The sequence below is a fragment of the Lipophrys pholis genome (assembly GCF_963383615.2).
Source record: "Lipophrys pholis genome assembly, chromosome: 9".
NCBI lineage: Eukaryota > Metazoa > Chordata > Actinopteri > Blenniiformes > Blenniidae > Lipophrys > Lipophrys pholis.
Window position 1 is genome coordinate 30476927 of NC_137639.1, and position 26314 is coordinate 30503240.

Here is a 26314-nt window from a genome sequence, read left to right on the forward strand (position 1 = left end):
GTAGAGAAAAAAAGCATTATCTGACCTATATTTAATTAATTTCACTTCTTATTTTGTGAATATTTTCAGTTTTCTACCAAAATAAGACTAACTTGTCTTCTTTAAAGTTTCATATTAAAAAACTTTGGCTGCTGCCACTTTGAAATGAGGAGCAAAGAGTTAATTAGTTCTGGACTATTTTCAGCTCGAGTGGCTCTTTGTAGTTTTTTTTCTTTTATTGCAGCGGGTCTTTGTGTGCAGCACTCGTTAACTTTGAACTACAATCTTCTTTGTGATAAAAATCAGACGTAAACATCAGCGAGTGTCTGGAGAAGTGAGCTGCTTCGTGGACGATAGCGACTCTTCGTCTCAGTGAAACTCAGTCAAACTGTGAGAAAAATACTACGTATAAAACATTTATCTATTATTTCTTTAGTGAATAAATAATTTTTCGTAACTGCAACTCATTTAATATCTTGTGTTACTCAACCGTCGGAACTTGTAAGGATGGGATCTTCATGTTGCTGTTTTAGTTGGACAGTTTTGAATTAGTTATACACTTCTCAAATCATTTCATGTATTTTACAAATTGCTGATCTTTGAGTACTTTGTCATCCTCGCTGGGTACTCGCCATGTTTTATAGTTACTCTGTGTTTCTGCCCGACTGTCGCTGACTCACTCGCTTCTCTCTGCCGTAACCACACAGCCAGTAAAGTGTCCATTAAAGTAAAGATTTGTTGTGATCCACTGGAACGCCACCAAGAGGTTTTCCAAACAAGTCACACAATTCTGATTTACTGGAACTCACACGTACACATGTGGTGAGATTGTGTGTGTAAAGATCACTTTATGAGTTAATGAGGGCTTATCTGACAGATTATTATTTTTGGGAGACAATGTGTTTATTCTTGTTTACCTATACTTGTGGGGACGCGTGTCATGGTAGAAAGTCGTCCAGTTTTTCAGCTGAAGACGTGTTTTAGGATTAGATGGTTTTAGTGAAACGTAGTTAATTACAGCTGAATTCAGAGTTAGTCTGCAGAGAATGATTGTACGTCCATAAAAAGCAAAGAAAATAAAACACATATTCTTGTTTACCTGCTTTATTGGGACGTTGAGTTTGGCAGAGATTAAGTCCTTTCAGCATAAATCACAACACATTTAGATGAACGCATGCTTTTAAAGATAGGATGAAATTAAAGATAGTTTGTGTGTGTGTGAGAGTTGTTTCATATTGGTGGAAATATAAACTGAGGTTGAGAGGAGTAAAATCAGTCTACTTATACGCTGTATTTTGATAAAATTAGAAGTTCATCAGGTGGTGACTGGATTAAGTTAAATCTGAAAAAGTTATTTAATCTACGATCCACAGAAAGTGTGGAAACGTGTGCGTGTGTGTGTGTGTGTGTGTGTGTGTGTGTGTGTGTGTGTGTGTGTGTGTGTGTGTGTGTGTGTGTGTGTGTGTGTGTGTGTGTGTGTGTGTGTGTGTGTGTGTGTGTTTCAGCTCTGCAGTTAAATTACATTTAATTCATGCAGCAGGTGTGTCAAAACTGATGATTTGATTGGATGCGGCGTGTCAGGACTTCATCCTGCGTCAGGTAACAAGCAGCGCCTCGTCAATAACCGATTGTTTGTCTGTTTGATGTAAATAGTGATGGTTTATCGGTTAAGAAAGTTTTCCTGCTCAGAAACATCAGCGGGCTGTGATCGCTGGAGTTTTTCTGTGTTTTTATAACCTCAGTGGAACATTTGAAAGGCTCTCGACCCCGTGGCCTGTTCTGTGTGTGTGTGTGTGTGTGTGTGTGTGTGTGTGTGTGTGTGTGTGTGTGTGTGTGTGTGTGTGTGTGTGTGTGTGTGTGTGTGTGTGTGTGTGTGTGTGTGGCTGCATTAATATATTGAAATGAAGAAGTGTTGAGTCTTTGCATAGTTTCATCATGGGAAGATCGGCTGAAGGCACAGTGGCTGCATGGTTGTCATTTTTTTTCTTGTTTCATAGCGAAGTTTCCCACAACATCGTGACCCTGAACGGAGCTCGTTTCTCTTTAAGGCAATAAAAAGTGACGGATGGAGAAATGATAATAATAAAAGAGGGATAAACAGATAAGAGATGAAATAGAATGCGATATAAAAATGTGTAAAATATATGTACACACAGACACATTGCTGTAGGAAATGGGAAGATGGAAACAAACAGAGATAAAGATAAAAACATAAGATACTCGCACTGCATCGTTTTCCAGAAGTTTCCGCTCACCGTGACACACGGGCTGTTTCCAGACGCAGAAGTGAGACACGAAGAGAAAACGAACGGCTTCAAGCAAGTTTTTCAAATCAACAACATTCAGCACAAAACTCTGTGAAAAGTAGAGCATTTATTTATTATTATTATTATTATTATTATTATTGTCAAATAACTAAGGCCCAGTTTACACAACAAGAGTCACAGAAAAAAAAAGTTTGAAAACCCTTCATCGAGATATAAACAGGCGAACACGAGACTTTCTGGAAGAGCTCAGGCTCCGGTTCCGTGTAGAAACTTGTCCTGGTCACCATAAAGCAAGAAAAAAGATTGTTGGAGGAAATAACTCATGAAATCAAATGTTAAATGTGCCTCCTTCTCGGTATGTGGTAAAGTTCATTCCACGCAGAGAAACTATGGCCAGAGTGCATTTTATCTGAGTGTTGGTCAGAGTGTGTGTGTAGGAGTGTGTTGGAGTGTGTGTGTAGGGGTGTGTGTGTGTGTGTAGGAGTGTGTAGGAGTGTGTGTGTAGGACTGTGTGTGTGTGTGTAGGAGTGTGTAGGAGCGAGCGCGGCGGCCTGCAGCTCACCATTCAGTAACTTGAGGTGGTGGATTTAGCTCCTCCCACTGGTTTCCTGCAGGAGGAGATCAGGAAGAGACGAGGAGGAAGTGAGTGATTCCTGCTGGACAGTGGAACCAACCAGCTGCTGCTGAGTTTGAAATATCTGCAGGACGACCCACTAATCTCTGATTCTGTTCTGAGGCTGAATCCAGCGCATCAATACTGACGGTCAGTGGCGGCTGGCCAACAGAGGGCACTAGAGTGCCCCCGCCCCCGAAACGCCACCGTGTCACGTTCAGACTTGGATGACGACAAATCAGATTTTACAGAGTTGGTAAAGTACATACAAATCAATAAATCAATCAATACATGCAGACAAAAACAACCTTCCATTAAACTAATGAATAAACTGTAATAATGTCCAATGTGTTTATACCAACAGACCAACGTCGTGATAATCTACTATAAAGATCAGATTTCTCTCGTGTGTATGAACAGCAGGGGGCGCTGGAGAAAAGCCCCGAGGAGGCGGGTTCAGTAGGAGGTTCACCAAATACTGATCAATAATATTAGAGAATTAAACCGATCAGCGTCGTTTGATGACCGTGGTTCAGGGCGACTGTTCAATCGACCATCAGCAGACACACAGAGGTGTGTGTGTGTGTGTGTGTGTGTGTGTGTGTGTGTGTGTGTGTGTGTGTGTGTGTGTGTGTGTGTGTGTGTGTGTGTGTGTTGGGAAACACTGATTCAAAGCGAGTTTCCGTCACTGAGGAAGAATCTGACCTGTGAAACTCGACACGGCAGGAAAAGCTGGGACACGCTGACGCCGTCGCAGGTTTCTCCGCCGCGGCGCTCGCCCTGCACGACGAAGTTCTCCACGCGCTCAGCGCCCGGATGGTTCCGGCAGGTCGGCCCGCTGGAGGCGGTTAGGAGCTGCGGCCTCGTAACGCTGGACGTGAGCGTTTACGGCGCTGAGGAGTGTGTTCTGGTCACGGCTTGCGGACGGCTGTGTGTTTTTCTTTTTACAAGGACTTCCACGCGTCTCGGTGCCAGCGGGATCCGCAGAGCATTACGACACATGTAATTACGGCGGTATGGTCATGTCCCTCTGAAAAACCTCAGCCACGGCCTCCATTTTGGGTTCTCCACCATTTCGCCGGCTACAGTCGTGTGTGTGTGCGTCCGGAGGCGAGCAGGTTGGTGTGTCTGGGGATTTATCGGCGCTGGTTTTTGATGTCTCTGACCCGTGAGGCCAAAGAAAACGCCGGCGGCGGTCTGGTTCTGAGTGTCGGGCGGCAGTTTGCGCTGAGCCCAGAGGCGAGGAGAGGAATCTGTGTGGTACGCACCAGGTCACACAATCTCTGCACAAAGTCAGCCGCCGAGCAGCCGTCAGCTTTTAACATGACCTGATGAATCAGAACCAGTGACAGCAGGAGTGAGGCGCCGTCCAGAGTCGTCTGGAAACAGCTCCAGCTGCTCACATCATTTGATATGAAATTAAACCCCGACACCCAAGAACACAGAGACGAGCCCTCAATGACAACAATTATTCACCTCGACTACGATTCTGAGTGGATGAATTTCAGACAAAATAAACAAACAAACAAAAACAAAATCAACAGTAGTTTCTGGTCTTAAAGTGAATTTCTGAGGCTTCAGAGTTTAACGGGGACGTTCAGACGTCTTCTGCTTCATCTCAGACTGGCGACGTCCTGAAGAGCCTCAAAACAAGAGCGTCGCCACGGCGACCTTATCACTCCTGCTGCTGGTTCTGTGTTCCATCACACACACACACGCACGCACACACACACACACACACACACCGACTGCCTGATTAAAAACTGGAAGACATCCCTGAAGCTTTGCTTTGTCAGTGACGGGTCTCGTCTCTCCGTCCTCTGCTGGAGCCTGAGTGAAACCGGGAGGACAATAGTCTCTATGATGTCTCTCATTGGCCTTTGCTCGTCTTCATAACAGGCACATAACTTTCTTGACTCTTGTTGTTCTTTCATTGAAACTTGTGATTCTTGTCGGTGTTTTTCTGAACGGCTGTCACGGCCACCTCACGATCTTCAACCTTCTTTGGATTTTCCTGAAACGAAGTAAATAGTGTAAATCATTATCTCGGCTCTTATTGGGTTTTGCCCGTGACTTCTGTTGGCCTTTGCTTGTGTCTGATTTAAAGTTGCATTCAACTCCGATGACAGTGGCTCTCTGCTTGTACAGAATTAAAATGAGGAGAGGACCATCTCGGTTTGCTGGCCTTGGATCTGGGAGGCATTTGTTGTGACCGTTGTCGGCCTTTCCTTGAGCCTGGCAGAGCTCGCAGGACCCTGCTGGACCAGGGTCTGTTTTGTTGATCAGTTATTGGATCTGGCTCCTCAGATGGCGCTCTGCGGATTTGTCGGTTTTACGTTTTCATTTCAATCTTCCAAGGGCCGATCTGAGCCGACAGGAGTAAAAAATGAAATCATTCCTCAAAGCTAATTTAATGAGGGCGAAGCGGGACCAGGAAGAGAACTGTTCTCCCAGTTAAACCGAGTTAGCCTCTCAGATCACAGCGCCTGGACCCGCTAAATGAAATCAGGCCTGTTGTTGCCATAGCAACGACACCGGCTTTACTTGATTTTGTTAGATTTTCCACTGCTGCTCTTCTGATTAATTAAAAAAAAGTAAAAAAAAAAAGTGAAACTCGGGGAGGGATTGGCAGGCTGCACGGTGACATCTGTGTTTGGGTTTTTTTTTTTTTAACTTGAAAAGGATCCAGATTACTTGTTTCTGGAAACTCGAGCAGAGTTCAGGGAAAGATCGAGCGACACGATGTTGGATGTGGAGTGAAAAAATGAAGGGATGAAGACGACAGAACAGCAGAGGTGAAGCACGAAGGTGAAAAGTTGTCTCCAGCTGAACGCAAACAGAAACTCGGGCCCCGTTTCCACGACGACGATTCAAGTGACTCAGCATTGTTTTTTTTTAGTTTCACGAAGTTTCAGGTTTACGCGGCAAAACTTTGAAAATGATGTAGTTTCCATGTTGGGCCACTAGTTGGTGCTATTGTTAGTTTTAGTACTGAAACCACACACACACACACACACACACACACACACACACACACACACACACACACACACACACACACACACACACACACACACACACACACAGCAGGAGCTCTAAACATGAACAACAGGAGAACGCGGACATTCTAGTGGACGAACTACCAAGTTGGATTGTTACTACGACGACTAAAAATAAAAGTACCAAGTTTGAGTGTTATTACGGTGACTGTCAAAATAAAACTACCAAGTTGGAATGTTATTACGACGACTGTAAAAATAAAAGTACCAAGTTGGAATGTTATTACGGCGACTGTAAAAATAAAAGTACCAAGTTTGAGTGTCATTACGGTGACTGTCAAAATAAAGCGGAGGTCGTCCAGCACCATGCGACCATAGCAGAGGTCGTCACTGCGTTGCGTGCGTCTCGGTGTGGCGTCATGGCGACTCTGGCGCGTGATGAAGCAGGTTCTAACGCCTCCGTCAAGAGGTTTAAAAAGCTCCAACTCGAGTGTCACATCCGGAATAATCCTGTCACTGATGTTTTCCATCATTAAACATCAAAACGTCATAATAGTTACAACATGGCTCCTCACAAAGCTCTGCAAAATTTAAGTTTTAATCTGTATTTAGCAGGATTGTAATTAGGTAGAGGGTAATTAGCATACACAGAGTAGAAATGTTATTTAGGTCGGCTCAGAAGCCCGGATAAAACAGTTTCCCATGTTCTTTTTATAACTTGAATAACCTGGAGAGTGACCACCCACTTTTCCAGAAGTGACGTATTACATGTTAGAAAGTCAGAATAAACAGTGAAACTTCGTTCTTTTCGTCTGTGGAAGTTGGAATTCCGAGTTGGAAAATTCAGCCTTTGGTGTTGGAATTCCCAGTTTGAACTGGGAAAAAATCTATTTCAGATATTTTTTTAAGTTTTGCCGCCCTCGTGAATAAAATACAGCTTTTACAACTTCAGAACTCGATGTTTAACCTCACGGGACTCCCAGTTCAGCCTTCAGCACGTCTGCATACGTTTTTCCACATTTGACATGTTTTTATCTTCACAAAAACGTTTTTCCTACTTAATGTCGGGACCAACCGGAGCTCTACCACCTTGTTTTTTTCCGGGGAATTTATGTAATTCCAGGCTGTAAGCATCATGTTCTCGGAATGTTCGGATCTTCTGAGTTGGCCGTTAGTGCACCGTAAACATTTTTCAATTTCTGGTAAACGATTAAATGTCTTGTGGGGTACAGTGAATATTATTTAGCGCGTTCTCATGTTACACGTGGAGGGTGTGTCTACACAGGGTGAGGCTACGGTGCAGTTTGTGTGGCTGCCGACCCGTCCCACACCATCACCCAGATGCAAAGGATTATGGGTTCTTATATTGAGTTTACAGTAAGTGTGGTTTAATGTGTGGGTGGGTGGGTGGGGGTTGGGTGGGGGTGAGGGGGGGGTTGTGGTCGATGTGTCATGTGTTTGACTCCTAATTTATTCCACTTTCTGTCAGTTTCTGCCCCGGAGCTGTTTTAATAGAGGCGTTATTGTAAGAGCTGAACTGTAAATGTGTAAACCTCAGGCTGTTCTGCCGTGAGCTCGGGTTTATTTACTTTATTGTAAATATTTCGGAGGAGAATCACAGACGAGCTCCAATCACAGTCCCGCGACCGTCCAGCTGACTCCTGCTCCGCCGGTTCTCCTGCCAGGTTTTACTGCTCCACATGAAGAAGCCACGTTTCAGTTTTTCCTCTTCGCTCGGTGTCGGGGCCGTCGGAAGGGGCCACATGAAGCTCAGACGAGGAGTTTTCTCCTTGTTTGGTTGATTGTGCGCAGGCAGAGCGGAGCAATGGCATGATTCTGCTCTCTGGCTCTTCTAATGGAGGTTCCCTTCACTTCACGCCTCCCGCTGGGATCTGCACTTCGATTGATTCACTCCCGAACATTCGGCTGGACGATCTGCTGCTCGTTTCAAACTCAGATTGTCTGATTCAAATTTATGTTTCAGATAATCAGCCGTTTTCATTCAAGCAGCTTTCCTAGTTTTTTGGGTTCACTTAAATAAAATGATCCCTAAAGTACTTTCATGTCTTTTTTTTAAGCATCAACCATTTTATTTTGTCATATTCAGTTACAGTTTTGTTTTCTATTAAAATCCTCTCAATAGAAAACATGCCGTCTGGCCTCGTCCTGCTTCCAAAGTAAAAACATTTTTTCAGGCAATCGCCATGAAAAAAGAGCTTAGTTTGATTTTTGAAGCCCTAAAATAATCCAGGTTTGCGTTTCTGCAGTCGTCCTGCGGCTGCAGTGATTCTGGCGGGAACGGAGACGGCTCACGGAAAGAGGAGAAATAATCCGAAAAGACGAAGCTGCAGCTCATCAACACATAAAAGTCAGAAACCAAATCCAATATTTAGAGTCCGAACTGAAATAAATGTGATTCTTCTTGAGACCCACAGTCGCATGTTTAAATAGCCGTTAGCCTCACTTTCTGAGAGCCACGAGCTACGTTGGTAGATTGTCAGAGAACTCAGTTCATCAAGAGGCAATAACTCAGATTGTAGAGCATCTTCCTTCTCTAACATCCAGATTATAAAGCATCTTCCTCCTCTAACATCAGATTATAGAGCATCTTCCTCCCATTGACTAATGTAAATTCATCTGACCCACAAAGCTCAGCTAATGCTAATGCTAACACTATAGTAACACAGCGCTTTTAGCATCCAACCCATCCAACCCACCAAGTTTAACATACTTTTTTTTTGCAATAAGTAACATAATAAGTAAACACCACTACTTTAAATAATTCAGTAATTCTCAGTGACTTGGACATTGTGTGAAAAAGATGTATCCAGAATCTTCTGGGTCAAAGAACTCAAACGGAGCATCAAGAAACCAGAAACAAGGGTCGAGGTTCTGGTTCCTGTTGGAAGATCACGTCTTATTGACTCTCTGGGGTCCAGAGTCTGTTGTTGTTGTTGTTGTTGTTGTTGTTTGTGTTGTGTGGAGAGGCCATGCAGGGTGATGCAAGCTGTTCTGTGGAATCTGACCTGTTGTTTGCCGCATGTGTTGATTTTATTAGCGGCCTCGGTACGAAAGCTTTTAACTCCAGACTCCGGAGCGGGTCTGGTGCCGACATTAGAGATGTTTGTGACCGAAGCTGCAGAAGAGACGAGATTCTGCCTGCAGGGCCGAGCGTCACTGTCAGCCCCTCCCACCTCCTCCACCCTCCTCCCACCTCCTCCCACCTCCTCCCACCTCCGCCCACCTCGCCCACTCAGCAAACACACGTTCATTAGCTTCCTCTGATGACGGCTGAAAAAACCAACAGGTTCCTCGCTCTTTTACCAGCCGCTCCAAAACATTACTCTCCCTTCTATTTTATTTATCTTTCCTCTTCCAGAGAGTGAGTAATATTTTCTCCCTCCCTCAGCTCAGCAGTGAACGCAGTTAGAAATGATGAGGAGGAAACAGTTTGATCAGCACCATGTGCTTCGCTTCAAATGTCATGAAAACAGTCGATCATTGGAAACCTGTTATTAGAGAGAGAGAGAGAGAGAGAGAGAGAGAGAGAGAGAGAGAGAGGAGGCTTGAAAATATCTGATCATTTGTTTGGTGGCTGGTTACAGTCAGCGGAACGTTCCAGGGACTGTTTGAACTAAACTTGTCAAAACCTGTAACTATTGCTTTAAGATCCTGATTCAGTCTCCCTGTCAGAACCAAGAAAAGGTAACAACATGAATAATAATAATAATAATAATAATAATAATAATAATAATAATAATTATTATTATTATTATTATTATTTCTTTACCAAAATGACCCATCGATAGCAGCCATGCAGCGCTGCACTTGGGGGGGCTGGTGGGGGTCGAGGGTCAAGTTCAGGGGGAACCTGTGGGGGTCCGGGGTCTTGGTCAGGAACCCACGGTGCAAGTTTGTTGTCACACTGTATGTCCCATTAGCATTAATGTATCCACAGTAGCTTCGATTAGCATTAGCATGGTTAAATAGCAGTTAGCTTCCCTGTCCCTGTATTTGTCTGCATGTTGGACGTTAATCTGGGTCGTTTGGTTCAGATCATAAACCCGGACTTTAGAGCATCTTCCTCCCACACCCGGAGCGGGACGCTAACACCGAGCACGAGCGTCAGCCGTGATTAATGTGACAGCGTCTGTTTGGCTCCGGGTTGAGTGTCAGTCCTCCTCGGCCGGCTCCTCGTGCGGCACCGAGGAAGAAGAAGAGGAGGAGGATTCCTTTAAAAAGAGCTGCTCGCCGAGCTTATGGGACGCGTTTGATGCGTAACGTCTCCGAACATGAAAACACTTGATTGGTGCGGCGGAGGGCCGTGTGGCCGTTTGCTTATTTTCTGTTGGTTTGTGGAGCCACATGAAAGACCCCCACCCCCCACCGCCCCCCCGGGACGAGATCGTCTGTTTCTTTCATTACACAAATATGTTGGCGCAGCTTCTACTATTGTGGCTTTTCACTGGTCTCAGTCCAGAGTGTGTGTCGTGTGAGAGCGGAGTGTGTGTGGAGGTGTGTGTTGTCACAGTTGGATTAGAAAAGCTGTCGCTGTTCTGCACTTTACTCCTGCTTTCGGTCGTTTTTTAAAATTTTTTATTATTACCGTTGGTGGAGAGCCCAGAACCGTCGTCATAAAGATCCAGAGCCTCAGTTTTTCCGTCCCATCCTCCCAAACAGGTCGAGGACAAAAGACAGAAGAAGAACGTCTCAAAGAAAAATTTCAAAACTGAGAAAGAGAAAAAGAAGCGCATCTCCCCTACTGGAAACACGTCAAGCTCTGGATTATTATCTCAACCATCTGAGGGCGAGGAGACAGACCGGGACACGTCCAACAGGTTGAAACTAGAGACGCACAGAACCCGGGCAGTGGATCCTCAGTCTAAGGAAATGAAGTAAATAATAAGATAAATAGAAGGAAGTTATAATACTAGAGGTTAAAACATTTTTTAAAAAACCTTCATGCGCTTCAGAAAAATTCTCAAATCTCAAATTTGATTTTCAACCTTTTTTCTGAAGCACATGAGTTTTATTTTATTTTAGCCTCCAAATTTTTGTTTCTTCTGCGGCCCTAGTAATACCAGTATGAGTAGCAACCAATATCATTTAGCAGGTCTGAGTAATTGAACATAAACAAAAACAACAATATGAGGAAGAGAAAAAGAAACAAGGGAGTTTAATGTTCGGGAATAAATGAGGACGTTGTTTTGGTCGTTCAGCATCACTTCAGGATTCGTACTAGCAGGTTGACGGGTTGTCAGGACGGTCTTAGTTTGGTGATGAAGGATTTTTCTGGGTTCCAGGTGGAAGAGAAAAGGTCTTTCGTCCCTCAAACACGTCTTTTGTCTTTCCAAGACTTAAACAGAGCACGAGGTCGTTCATCCATAAGGAGACGCTGTAACGTCCTCATGTTTATACATCGTCCGCTGCTCAGTTGGCGCCTTGCCAAAGATGGATGGCTGAATAGAAGTTGGGTTGCAGATTTAAGAATCGTGCCTGTAGTGGAGACAGTTTTTGTCCTTTTTGATTTTCCTCGTCCTGAGTGAGAAGGTTCGGAGGTCAAAGAGAATCTGACAGGAGGAAGAATCAATTAGTCTGCAGCCGAGGAGGAGGGGGACAGTCCTCCTCCTCTTCCTCCTCCAGATGATGACACTACCACCTGGAGCTCCAGACGTCTACCTGCCCCCCCCAGCCCCCCCCCAACTCTCTGAGTTCCCATGCGGTCTGCAGCCGTTCCCTAATGAAGCACAGTAAAGTGAGTGAAGGCAGTGAGCGGTGCAGTGGAGGACTCCTCCTAATAAAAGCCACATGCTGCTCTTATAAAACTGTTTTTGTGGCGTGAGTGTTTGTGCCAAGCGGGAGAATTAACTCCTGACAGTTCATCAGAGCCGCTGCAGCAGCGATGAAGGCTGCAGAGGTGTTTACTGTGAACTTCATCTTCCTCATAGCCTCTGAAGACCGGAATGTTCCCCTCATCCAACCAACGGCCAGGTCTTCCTCTCATTTCAAGTCCTCAACTTAAAATACAAACAGGAGCTTGAAAACCGAGGGAAGTGATTGGAGGGTTTACATTTACAGATTAAGAAAAGTTTTCCAAGTAAAATGTGGTGATTTTATTCCATTGTTGAGAGTAGAAGTGTGTGTGTGAGCCAGATCGTCCTGGAGACATAGAAATGTAAATGTAGAGACGAAGACAGACATATGGACGTAGAGATATATATGTAGTAGAGATCTAGACGTAGTAGAGGTGTAAACATAGATGTGTAGACGTAGTAGAGATCTAGACGTAGTAGAGGTGTAAACATAGAGATGTAGATGTAATAGAGATGTAGACGTAGTAGAGATCTAGACGTAGTAGAGGTGTAAACATAGAGATGTAGACAAAGAGATGTAGACGTAGTAGAGATCTAGACGTAGTAGAGGTGTAAACATAGAGATGTAGTAGAGATGTAGACGTAGTAGAGGTGTAAACATAGAGATGTAGTAGAGATGTAGACGTAGTAGAGATCTAGACGTAGTAGAGGTGTAAACATAGATGTGTAGATGTAGTAGAGATGTAGACATTGTAGAGATCTAGACGTAGTAGAGGTGTAAACAGATGTGTAGATGTAGTAGAGATGTAGACGTAGTAGAGATCTAGACGTAGTAGAGGTGTAAACATAGAGACGTAGATGTAGTAGAGATGTAGACGTAGTAGAGGTGTAAACATAGAGACGTAGATGTAGTAGAGATGTAGACGTAGTAGAGATCTAGACGTAGTGGAGGTGTAAACATAGAGATGTAGATGTAGTAGAGATGTAGACGTAGTAGAGATCTAGACGTAGTAGAGGTGTAAACATAGAGATGTAGATGTAGTAGAGATGTAGACGTAGTAGAGATCTAGACGTAGTAGAGGTGTAAACATAGAGATGTAGACAAAGAGATGTAGACGTAGTAGAGATCTAGACGTAGTAGAGGTGTAAACATAGAGATGTAGTAGAGATGTAGACGTAGTAGAGATCTAGACGTAGTAGAGGTGTAAACATAGATGTGTAGATGTAGTAGAGATGTAGACGTAGTAGAGATGTAGACGTAGTAGAGGTGTAAACATAGAGATGTAGATGTAGTAGAGATGTAGACGTAGTAGAGGTGTAAACATAGAGACGTAGATGTAGTAGAGATGTAGACGTAGTAGAGATCTAGACGTAGTGGAGGTGTAAACAGAGAGATGTAGATGTAGTAGAGATGTAGACGTAGTAGAGGTGTAAACATAGAGATGTAGACAAAGATGTAGATGTAGCAGAGATGTAGATGTATTACAAATGTAGAATTAGCGATATAGATGTAGTAGAGATGTAGACGTAGAAGGGCTGTAGATGTAGAGATGTAGACGTAGAAGAGCTGTAGATGTAGAGATGTAAAGGTAGAGATATAGACGTCGTATAGATGTAGACGTAGGATTGTAGATGTAGAGTTGTCGATGAGCTGCAACTGAACGGATTCATGCAGGTCCTGAATAACAGCAGAACTCTCCAGTGTGTGTTTGTTTTCCATGAAGCTTTAATAAACACACTCGAAGCCCTTCTGACGGGACTCGAACCGATGACCTGGACTGCATGACAGGAATGAATTAAAAATACATTTCTCTGCCTGAGAACTGAGGGAATGTGTTTGTCATAGAGAAGTTTTCATTTGGTTTGCCAGATGTTCCAGATAACAACAATACTGTGTTTCCACTCTCCGACCAGAACTGGACTCGACTTCTCCAGACTCGGGTTCATTCTAAACTCTCCTCCGTCTTCATCACATTCTCAGTCCTGGAAGAGTTTTCCAGGTTAATCCTGAAGATTCCAGCCTGATTTGGAAGGTTTCTCAGTGAGAGCTTACGGTGGAGTCCGAGTGACCGATACACAGAGACGTTCAGCCTGAAGTCAAACCTGATCACATTCATGCGTTCATCATTCTGCACAGATGTTTACTGCAGACTCTCTCTTGTAAACACGACTGAACCCACTGACGGGACTCGAACCGTGGACCTCGGCGGCGTGACAGGAATGTATTACTCATCCAGCCACAGGATCACTTCTTCTCAGTTCATGAGCTTTAATATCGAGGGAAACATGTTTTTCTGCATTAATACAGGAAAAGCAGTTTAACAGCCACAGTCACCTGCAAAGAACGGCTCCTCCAACGGTCTGACCAGAATCTCACCTCCAATACTGAACTATACTCTACTGTACTGAACTATACTCTACTACACTGAACTATACTCTACTGTACTGAACTATACTCTACTACACTGAACTCCAATACTCTATTATACTGAGCTATACTCTACTATACTGAACTCCAATACTCTATTATACTGAACTATACTCTACTATACTGAACTCCAATACTCTACTACACTGAACTATACTCTACTATACTCTACTGTACTGAACTATACTCTACTACACTGAACTCCAATACTCTATTATACTGAACTCCAATACTCTACTATACTCTACTGAACTCCAATACTCTATTATACTGAACTATACTCTACTATACTGAACTCCAATACTCTACTATACTGAACTATACTCTACCATACTCTACTATACTGAACTCCAATACTCTACTATACTGAACTATACTCTACTGTACTGAACTATACGCTACTACACTGAACTCCAATACTCTATTATACTGAACTATACTCTACTGAACTCCAATACTCTACCGAACTATACACTACTATACTTAACTCAAATACTTTACAATACTGAACTCTAATATTCTACTATACGGAACTCCTATACTGACCTCTAGTACTCTACTATATTGAACTCTTATACTGAACTCCAATATTCTACTATACTATACTGAACTCCATTACTCTACTATACTGAAGTCTAATACTCTACTATAGCAAACTCTAACACTCTACTATACTGAACTATACTCTACTATACTGAAGTCTAATACTCTAATATACTGAACTTCAGTACTATACTATACTATACCAAACTCTAACACTCTACTATACTGAACTATACTCTACTATACTGAAGTCTAATACTCTAATATACTGAACTTCAGTACTATACTATACTATACCAAACTCTAACACTCTACTATACTAAACTCTAATACTCTCCTACAACGAAGGCAGCTAAAGCAAGGGTCCTCATTTCCAGGCCTGGAGGGCCGGTGTCCTGCATGTTTTATGTCTCTCCCAGTTGCAGCACACCTGCGTGTAATAAGGTAATAAGGGGCTCGTTACTTGGCTTTATTACATCTAGACGATGTCAACAACATCAGATTGAGGTGTGCTGAAGCTGGGAAAGAGCTTAAACAAGCAGGACACCGGCCCTCCGGGCCCGGAATTAAGAACCCCGGATCTAAAGTGTGAATGAAGCCAGACAGAATAATGGAGTAATCTGAAAAGTATTAGATTGAATGTGTTTGAATTTGAGATTCTTTCAGGTAGAAACGTTGTGCTCTGCAGACTGTTTGCTTCGTCTCCTTCATCTTCAGGGGGTCGTCACCTTCACCTTCACCACACATTCATTTCTTTGTCGTTCCTTTTGCCCCCTCAGTAGAATTAATTGCCCCTGGTCCTGAGGCTCAGGGAGGCCGCGACACAGTTTTAGACCTTAATGTTAAAGATGATTTGGCGTCCGAGGGAAATGGTTCTCGGAGGGAGTGAGGAGGAGAAAACGTCTCTTTGGGTCGTGAACTTCTGCTTCAGCAATGTGAGACTTCATGAAAAACTGAGGAGCTGCAGCTCAGAGGAGCCAGACGGGCCTTCTCAGGTCAACGTCCTCTCCAAAGGAGGAGCAGGGGGAAGAGGAGAGGCGGGATGAAGAGGAGGAGGAGCAGGGGGAAGAGGAGAGGCGGGATGAAGAGGAGGAGGAGCAGGGGGAAGAGGAGAGGCAGGATGAAGAGGAGGAGGAGTAGGGGGAAGAGGAGAGGCAGGATGAAGAGGAGGAGGAGCAGGGGGAAGAGGAGAGGCAGGATGAAGAGGAGGAGCAGCAGAGGGAAGAGGAGAGGCAGGATGAAGAGGAGGAGCAGCAGGGGGAAGAGGAGAGGCAGGATGAAGAGGAGGAGCAGCAGGGGGAAGAGGAGAGGCAGGATGAAGAGGAGGAGGAGCAGGGGGAAGAGGAGAGGCAGGATGAAGAGGAGGAGGAGCAGGGGGAAGAGGAGAGGCGGGATGAAGAGGAGGAGGAGCAGGGGGAAGAGGAGAGGCGGGATGAAGAGGAGGAGGAGCAGGGGGAAGAGGAGAGGCGGGATGAAGAGGAGGAGGAGCAGGGGAGGAGGAACAGAGGAATAGCAGGAGGTGGAACAGCAGTAGGAGGAGCAGCAGTAGGAGGAGCAGCAGTAGGAGGAGCAGCAGGGGGAGGGGGGCAGGAGGAGCAGGGGAGGAGGAACAGCAGTAGGAGGAGCAGCAGGGGGAGGGGGGCAGGAGGAGCAGGGGAGGAGGAACAGCAGTAGGAGGAGCAGCAGGGGGAGGGGGGCAGGAGGAGCAGTGTTCTCATGCTGCTCCCTGAGAGACCACCAGGGTCCCTGAGCTGAGCTGCTCTCTGGGGTCCAAGAGGAGGAGGAAGACGAGGAGGAAGACGGGGATGATTCTTCCCTGCCGCCCTGATTGATGGGGGTCAAGATGAAGTCTGGCGTCATGTTTCTGCTCTCTGATCTCTTTCTCCTCATTTCTCCCTCCTGCCTCTCCCACTCCTCTTCCTCTCTTTACCATCTTCTTTCTTCCTTCACGTCTTTCTTCCACTCTCCATCTCATTCTGTTTCTCTCATTTTCTCTCTCTCTCCTTGTTCAGATCTTCCTCTCTCCTTGTCTCCACATTCCTAATGTTCTCTTCTTTCTCTCATTCACTCCATCTCTTCTCTTCCCTTCTCTCCTCCTCTGTCCATTTTAGCCACGTTTTCTCATCCTTTTCATTTTCTCTCTCATTCTCCATCTTTTCCCCTCTTTCTGTCTTCTACACATTCGTTCTGCTGATCCAGTGATGATTGATGGTGAGGAGATCCTGTAGGAGGAGATCCTGTTGGAGGAGATCCTGTAGGGGGAGATCTGTTGGAGGAGATCCCGTAGGAGATCCTGTAGGAGGAGATTCTGTTGGAGGAGATCCCGTAGGAGGAGATCTGTTGGAGGAGATCCTGTTGGAGGAGATCCTGTTGGAGGAGATCCTGTAGGAGATCCTGTAGGAGGAGATCTGTTGGAGGAGATCCCGTAGGAGGGGATCCTGTTGGAGGGGATCCTGTAGGAGGAGATCTGTTGGAGGAATCCCGTAGGAGGAGATCCCGTAGGAGGAGATCCTGTTGGAGGAGATCCTGTAGGAGGAGATCTGTTGGAGCACCTCCTCACCCTGGCAGGCAGGCTGTTCTCCTCCTCCTCTGCTGAGAGTTTAATAAAGTCTTTAACGGGCTGATCTGAACTCCTCCATGTTTCCCAGCAGCTCTTCTCCCTCCACCGCACCATGAAATGTAAATTGCAGCCAATGAAAAACACAAACAATGAGCACAGATCTGCTGCGCCGCCACATTTTCCACTCCGAGTCACTCAATCGTTTACAAATCCACACTTATACTTTTCTGTGGATCTTTGTTTTCCAAAAAGTTCAACCCTTCAAAATTTGAGACAGAAGTTTGTTTGTGGCTGGTGAACCCTGAACCCCGGCCTCGTTCTGCCCCCCCTCCCCCCTCCCTCCCCAGGACCATGCCGACTCTGCAGAGCGCCGCCCTCCTGCTGCTTTCCAGCGTCCTGATTGGTCCGAGCTGCAGCCTGAACCCCCGAGACCCCAATGTGTGCAGCGTGTGGGAGAGGTGAGGCCAACGACCAACAACTGGCATCTTGCAGCTAAACACTTCCTAGTGCAAAGAAAATACATTCAATTTTTTTTAATTCCAGTATATTAAAATATTTTACTATTCAGATTTATTGGTTAATTGAAAAGATTTCATAAAGCTAATGTTGGTCTTGGCATTACAACTTGATTCTGAATCATAATTAACTAAAAACAACAACTATACATCTAAAAAATCTGCTGTAGACATATAGAATTTTGTATTAATATATTACAATATATTGAAAAATAAATAAGGAATGGCTGCTTTTCATATACTGAATATATATGGAAATATATTTACTTTTATATTAAAATATATGTAATGTATTCAATACACTTCAGAATATATACAGATGAATATATATTCACTTTTATATTGTTACAAATTTGCAATAATATATTCATTACACTGTGATATTAATGGATTAATATTTGTACTTTAATATTGATTACATATATGTAATATATTCAATACACTGATATATATGGATGAATATATTTACTTTTATATTGATTACATACATATATGTAATAATATACATAATATATTACACTTCAGAATATATAGATGAATATATTTACTTTCATATTGATTACATATATGTAATATATTCAAAACATTGATAAATATGGATGAATATAGACATCTTGGAATATATGTAATATATTCAATACAATTTGTGATATATATGGATGAATATTATCATATATATATTGAAATGTATGTAATATACCTAATACACTTCAAAATATATATCAATATATTTACTTTCACATTGAAATAGATGTAATATTGTACTTAATACACTTCAGAATATAGTTATGACCATATACAAATAAATATATCCCAAACTGTAAAATATATGCATAAATATAAGCAGTAATTGACCATATATGGAAATATATTTCCTATATATTCCAGCTTCACCACCTCCATGAGGCAGGTGTACTTCTACCCGTACGACCACGTGACGGAGGAGCCCTGCTCGGACCCTCGGACCTCCTACCGATGCACGCGGCACAGGTAGCGGCGTTAGCAGAGGCGGCGAGCGGCCTGCTGCCAATCACAACCCGGCTTCACCTGGTGTCTTTCTTCCAGGATCACTTACGAAACGGCCTACCGGCAGGCGGTGCAGACCGACTACCGCAAGAGGTACCAGTGCTGCCCCGGCTACTACGAGAGCGGAGGCAAATGTGTCCGTGAGTAACTTCTGCTCCTTTTCATCAGGAGACTTTCGGCTGTAACGTTTGCTGGAAACTGAAGATTTGTCTGGATTCAGCTCCTGACGATTCACTGGGTTTCTTATGCGTTATCGTGGAGTTCTAACCCTGCAAAGGTTAAACTGATGGCGCTTTTCCAGTAGTACCTATTCGACTTGACTCTACTTGCTATTGATGCTTTTCCACTATGTGTTAGTAGTACCTGCTACCGGGTACTGTTCTGGTTCCCATCGAGCTGAGGCCGGGAAACAACGTGACGTTGACAGACGTTCACCGGCCATTTTTAAAACCCGATCATAACCAGAATATAACCGATTTCTCTGTCTGGAGGCGACCAGAGGATTCAGGAGCTCGACGGAGCGACACGCTACCAGTATCATGAGGTCTCCGAGCCGCGGATACCACCGGTGTTTAGGATTAACTGGTTTCCCTGTTAACTGGTGACCATCTTCCTTGAGCGTCCCCTTTTCACAGCAGATGTTAAAAACCAAAATGTGTCCTGGAAAACGACGTTTAACCGCATTTCCATTCAAGTTTAAAGTATCGGAGCGTTTGTCTCATTTTAACATCAGCTGCTGCTCACGGCTGGTGGCAGAAGTCACCAGTTAACAGGGGCACCAGTGAAACTGAAACACCGGACCGTGAAGCACCATCGTAACAATCCACATTTTGAAACATTAATTTGAGCTGATTCCCAACACAGAGTTGTAACTCCACTCTGCATGTTGGCTCCCCGTCGGGAGATACAGATTCTATCGGGGGGGGGGGGGGGGGGGGATTACTTGTGCCTGGTGGGGAAGAGCTGATGACTCCGCCCACACCGCGGTGTCTATATTGTAACGGAAAACCAATGAAACTGAGCCGAGTGGGTACTGATGGAAAAGCACCACTACAACAGCTTCAGTCACGGTGAGTTTGTAGAGGAGCCAATATATAGAGCAGCAGACAGTTGAAGAGGCTCAATAAAACACTTTACTGAGCGTAAAAAGAAGCAAAGGTCGCGACACGCCGACAATCAGCGGCGACGTATATAAATAAAACCTTGAACTGCGGGAGAAAATTCTACCTTCAGTTGGAGAATTGTGGGACGGTAATAACACAGTTTGTGACTGAAGACAAATGTTCGTCGTTCCGGAGAGATAATGTGTATTTATGGGAGAGTAAAACACTCCACTTTAAGAAAAGATAAATACAAGAGAGGGTGAGGTTAAGTCTGGGGGTTCACGTCTTTCTAAAAGTAAACCCGGCCATTGTGAGAAGTCAGTATGAATTCATGAGTCAGAAGAAAATGAGTGAGCGTGATGCTTTAGTATTTTGAACATTGATTCAAAATACTACGTTGATTTGTAGTTATGAAGTTGGTGGATTGTAAAACGCTTCAGGACAAATCTATCATGTTAAAGTAAAGTTAATCTGTGGGGAACGGAGTGACGTGTTTAGGGATTATAATCTAAATTACTTAAATTTCAAGAATTTCCCTCAGGGATGAATGAAAAATTTCTATTGTAATAAGAGTGTGAGTTTAGAGTTTAAAGTTTAGAGTTAAGAGTTTGAGTTTAGAGTTAAGAGTTTGAGTTTAGAGTTAACTGTTTGAGTTTAGAGTTAACTGTTTGAGTTAACTGTTTGAGTTTAGAGTTAACTGTTTGAGAATAAAGAGTTTGAGTTTAGAGTTAACTGTTTGAGTTAACTGTTTGAGAATAAAGAGTTTGAGTTTAGAGTTAACTGTTTGAGTTTAGAGTTAACTGTTTGAGTTTAGAGTTAACTGTTTGAGAATAAAGAGTTTGAGTTTAGAGTTAACTGTTTGAGTTAACTGTTTGAGAATAAAGAGTTTGAGTTTAGAGTTAACTGTTTGAGTTTAGAGTTAACTGTTTGAGTTTAGAGTTAACTGTTTGAGAATAAAGAGTTTGAGTTTAGAGTTAACTGTTTGAGTTAACTGTTTGAGAATAAAGAGTTTGAGTTTAGAGTTAACTGTTTGAGTTTAGAGTTAACTGTTTGAGTTTAGAGTTAACTGTTTGAGAATAAAGAGATTGAGTTTAGAGTTAACTGTTTGAGTTTAGAGTTAACTGTTTGAGAATAAAGAGTTTGAGTTTAGTTAACTGTTTGAGTTTAGAGTTAACTGTTTGAGTTTAGAGTTAACTGAGTTTAGAGTTAACTGTTTGAGTTTAGAGTTAACTGAGTTTAGAGTTAACTGTTTGAGTTTAGAGTTAACTGTTTGAGAATAAAGAGTTTGAGTTTAGTTAACTGTTTGAGTTTAGAGTTAACTGTTTGAGTTAAGTCTCTAAGTTAAGTCGCTGCCTGGTGAGAGAAAAATACTGTGAATGAACCCTATTGTTGACATTTTGGTGGCAGTGTGTTGAATTAATCCCTCCTGTGTGTAACAAACACTCATGTACTCTGTCTTCACAGCTTGTGTATATTGTCTGAGGGGTAAACACTGACTGGAACCCAGAAGTTAGATGTTTGTAGTGTTGGGTGTGAGTTTTTAAAACTGTGTGTGAAGATTTGAGAAAGCGGTGAGCTGTTCCAGAAGCTGAGTTGAAAAAATTGAGAAAAAAAAAAACCTGTAAAAGGTGGTTCTGCTTTATAAGTACAAATAAGTTGCTCTTTAATCCACTTTCTCCCGACGTTGCTGTTGTCATAATCACTCCGGCCACTAGAGGTCACCGAACACTAACTGCCTGTTGACTGGATATGGTTTGTCGTCATCAGCTCACTGCATGAAGGAGTGTGTCCACGGCCGGTGTGTCGCTCCGGACCGGTGCCAGTGTGAGGGCGGCTGGCGAGGCGACGACTGCTCCAGCGGTATGAGTCACACACACACACACACACACACACACACACACACACACACACACACACACACACACACACACCCCCCCCCCCGATACCATTTCACTAAACTCTGTTTTTTTCAAATTTGTTTTAAGTACTGCCAGAGTTTCAATAACTAGTAACTTTTACATTTGTAGCGTGTGAGTACACACATTTGGTTTAACGACGCTCGTTTAGTTACTTTTGCAGTAAGTAGATGAGGTACGTGTTCAGGTGGTAACTAGTAACTGCGATCATCACCACATAGCAGTATTGGTACATTACTAAGACAAAGTAATCCAAAAGTCCAAGTAACTAGTTATTTTCATTGGAACTCCAGTAACTGTGTGCACAAATCTTGTGCAGTTTCATTACACTAAAAATTTATTTTAATAACTAGTTACCTTTTTTAGGGACGACTCCGAGTTTCTAGCAACTAGTATGACTAGATGTTACTACCAATACTACTACTTAATTAACTTGACACTAGTATATTTAATAGATTTGAAAAGTATCTATGTTTGTAATGAAGCACTTTGAGATACTTGATTAGTTACTAGTCTCAGTAACTAGTTGAGATTCCCTTTTAACTATTAATTTGAAAGTTTAATTAAATACTATCACTATTAGTACTACTACAGTATATCTGAGTGTGTATGAAGTCAGGAAACACTGAGGAAAACTTTAAGTCGCTGAACTTTCCTTCTTAGTTACTTTCCGTTTGCAGTAACTAGTAAAGTAGCTCTCTAACTGTAATATCCATTATTACGGTGATTTAAGTTCTTCTGCTCAGAGCTGAAGAGGATACTTCAGAAAGAGAAATAAACTACAGTCAAGCTGTGTGCTGAGGTTTGTTTACAAGCCTGAGAGTCCTGAAGAAACCGTCGTCCTGTCGCCGTCCAGCGCCACGTCAGCAGGAAGTGTTAATATATACGAGGCGCTCCGGCCTCGCGCCGCCTCACGGGTCAGTCAGAGTGCTCACAATCGTTCACAATCGTTCACATCCAAACAACAGTTTGAGCTCCAGCGAGCCGGGACGGTAAACTAGAGCCAAGATTACCTTCGAATTTCAACTTGGAAGTTTTTATACGTTGTGCCTCAGAGAAGCCGATTCTTATGGTGCAGAATACAGTGAAGCGTCCAGAGAACTTCTCCTGAAGCTGCTGCATTCTGGGAGTCTTTACAAAACTCCTCGCACTGACAGGACGGCTCCGAGGCGTTGCCTAGCAACCATGTAGCCGTCAAGCTACGAGCCACCGCTGATGGTCCAACCCTCCAACCCAGCAAACATCTGGTTTTATCGGCAGGAGGCCGCTTCGTCCAGACCAGAGGCTCGCCGCCACCGCCGCTTCTGCCGCCGCCGCCACCGCTCAGACGTTTACAACAACCAGAACGTCTCAGCTCGGCTCTCAGTGTCGCGTCTGATACCCTCAAGAAATCTAGATATTCTTACGAGATAGATAGATAGATAGATAGATAGATAGATAGATAGATAGATAGATAGATAGATAGATAGATAGATAGATAGATAGATAGATAGATAGATAGATAGATAGATAGATAGATAGATAGATAGATAGATAGATAGATAGATAGATAGATAGATAGATAGATAGATAGATAGATAGATAGATAGATAGATAGATAGATAGATAGATAGATAGATATAGATATAGATATAGATATAGATAGATAGACACATTATTACATCTTTTTAAAGAGAAATTCCACTGTCCTGCATCTCATCAAAAGAAAATATAAAAACATCAACAACACTTCCATTCATCCGCCACTATTTCATAGATGTGAAGCAAATAAGTTAAGAAAGTTAAGACAGTGCAATTTCTTGGCGGTTTTTTCGGATTGGAGCCTCTTTGGGGCCTAATGTTTGACACCCCTGCTCTAGTGGGAGGGGGGGGGGGTATAGCTCTAACCGTAGCTCTAGTGGTTGATGTCCTGACGGGGGGATGACGGGAAGGGGAAATGGAAAAAGTTACCCCACTCTGCTGCTGCACTTCTCTCCGTCTCCTCTTACACTCGTCTTCAACCCGAACCCTCACTTATTATTTTCCTTCTTTGCCCCCCCTCCCCTCCCGGATGCCTGAGTGTTGAGCTCGTTCCATGAGGGAAACAGGAGAAGACGCTGGTGTTTTCGTTCTGAATCTGGAGAATCGATGTGAGACGCAGGGCACGATTCTGTAAAGAGTGTCACGTCTTTATAGAATCTCCCTTCGGGGTGTTTTCGGAGCTTTTAGAGTGCGTTTCAGAACAAAACCTCGGGATGTCCAGGAGATTATGCGGACTTTGGATGCAGGCAGAAGTCCAAACCCGAACCCTCGGACAATGCTCGGGGGAACATCCAGCGTTTTCCCACCGTGGCCACACGCATTCCAGCCCAACCGCAGGAGGAGCTGGCAGCTCTGGGTCGTACATCATCTAATGGCCTTACATGCTCAGCGCAGAGCAGATAAGTGCTTTAGAGCATCGCAGAGGTAGATTTAACTCCATGTATTCATCCCATTTCACCAATCCTCCCTTCATCTCGCAGCCGATCTGCTGCTTTCAGGGTCAATTCCTGGATCTTTCAGCTCAGTTACACTTTCTCTAGATTCAGTCAAACCACCTGAAGCGTGTATGTAGCAGCCAGTTCCTTGTAAATGTCTGAGCAGCAGCGAGCGTCTGGTCCAGACGACCAGCTTTCTGCTAATAAAACGAGACGTTTGCTTGGTTGGAGGGCGGGACTAACGGGGTCCGCTGGTGTACTGGACACGCTAAAGTCCAATTTTGGTATTTGACTGGTGGATTCCGTCCAGCATGTGGTTCAAAGTGGACTCCAAGACGGAGAAGAACCAGTATATCATGTGACTTCTGATCTTGACTGTAGAATTAACAGTAAATTCTGACTCGCGCAACAAACAAAGCCTCCAGGAAACCAACACAGAAACAGTGTTGAACAGGTATTTCCTGTACCTTTACATCCAAGCACACTGGATATTCTCTCCACTGTTCACTCGTGTATGTTGTAAAGCAGATGCACAGAGGGAGAAACTGTAATGTTTTCTTTCCTCGATATCTGCAGAACAGCCACAAACACTTAGATCACTCACTTACTGTGCAGCTTTACTACGATACCTCCTATCCAACCATATAAATCGTCTGTAAACCACAAACCCACAGAAACCCAGGCATGCAGAACCTTTTCTTCCTTCTCAGCTCACAGAAGTGACTGGTTTACCGCAGCGCTGGGCTGCTGCCCTCATGTTGACGGGAGGTAAATAGGACGTCCTCGCTGCCTCGTGCTGAAACAGAACAGCCTCGTGTTGAAGACCCTGCCGACGGTGTTTAACAAATACTCCTACCAACACTTCAAAGTACCAAAACTACAGCAGAGCGTTGAGTGAAGACCCGTTTGTCCAAAAGCTGCTGTTGTTTCATGGATCAGAGGTCGTCTTCGGTCCCGTCTCAGTTTTATTGGGGATATTCCCCGAGAGCTCCGGCCTCAGGCCTCGTTGACTAAACAAGTTCTAGTGAAAACAGAAAACCTGTCTGAGTCACTGAAGATCAAGTTTTTCCAAAACGGCTCCCGGGGTTGGACTTTTTAGAAAACGTCCAGACTCCGTCTCCGTGGAAACACGGGAATATTTGAAAATGCTCAGATTCAGTCTACGTGTAGACAGAAGAAACTGGACTTGGTACTTTTAACGATCCAATTTGGTAGTTTTATTTTGACATTTACCGTAATTACAATCCAACTTGGTACTTTTATTTTGATAGTCACCAGAATAACAATCCAACTTGGTACTTTTATTTTGACAGTCACCTTCGTAACAATCCAATTTGGTAGTTTTATTTTGACATTTACCATAATAACAATCCAACTTGGTACTTTTATTTTGATAGTCACCAGAATAACAATCCAACTTGGTACTTTTATTTTGACAGTCACCTTCGTAACAATCCAATTTGGTAGTTTTATTTTGACATTTACCGTAACAACAATCCAACTTGGTACTTTTATTTTGACAGTCACCTTCATAACAATCCAATTTGGTAGTTTTATTTTGACATTTACCGTAATTACAATCCAACTTGGTACTTTTATTTTGATAGTCACCAGAATAACAATCCAACTTGGTACTTTTATTTTGACAGTCACCTTCGTAACAATCCAACTTGGTACTTTTATTTTGATAGTCACCGTAACAACAATCCAACTTGTGGTTTGTCCACGAGAATGTCCGTGTTCACCCAGTGTTCATGTTTAGAGCTCATTGTTCACTACTGCGTGTGCGTGCGTGTGTGTGTGTGTGTGTGTGTGTGTGTGTGTGTGTGTGTGTGTGTGTGTGTGTGTGTGTGTGTGTGTGTGTGTGTGTGTGTGTGTGTGTGTTTTCATTACGTCTTCTATCGAGTTAATGACAAACTAACAATGACTCTAAGCACTTTTAAACTCTAACAAACAAGGATATCAGTAAGATGCTTAGTTTAAAGCTTCAATAGATCTGAAATGGTCAAATAGAGTGAAGTCTAAAGGAGCAGTCCAGTTTGTAGTCTTCCTCAGTGGGAAGCTCTTCACTGCTGGAGGTTCCTGCAGACGCCCAG

At 43.5% G+C, this 26314-nt stretch overlaps 1 protein-coding gene across 1 annotated transcript in view; it reads left to right on the forward strand.

The window, feature by feature from the left end:
• The window catches only part of pear1 (platelet endothelial aggregation receptor 1), a 54186-nt gene that overhangs the window by 10767 nt on the left and 17105 nt on the right, over nt 1-26314 (forward strand). Inside the window, exons 2-5 of the mRNA XM_080471128.1 lie at nt 17550-17660; nt 18606-18707; nt 18783-18883; nt 21614-21706. Coding sequence (XP_080327254.1) covers nt 17554-17660; nt 18606-18707; nt 18783-18883; nt 21614-21706 — 403 coding nt within the window. The 5' untranslated portion in view covers nt 17550-17553. The remainder of the gene's footprint in view (nt 1-17549; nt 17661-18605; nt 18708-18782; nt 18884-21613; nt 21707-26314) is intronic.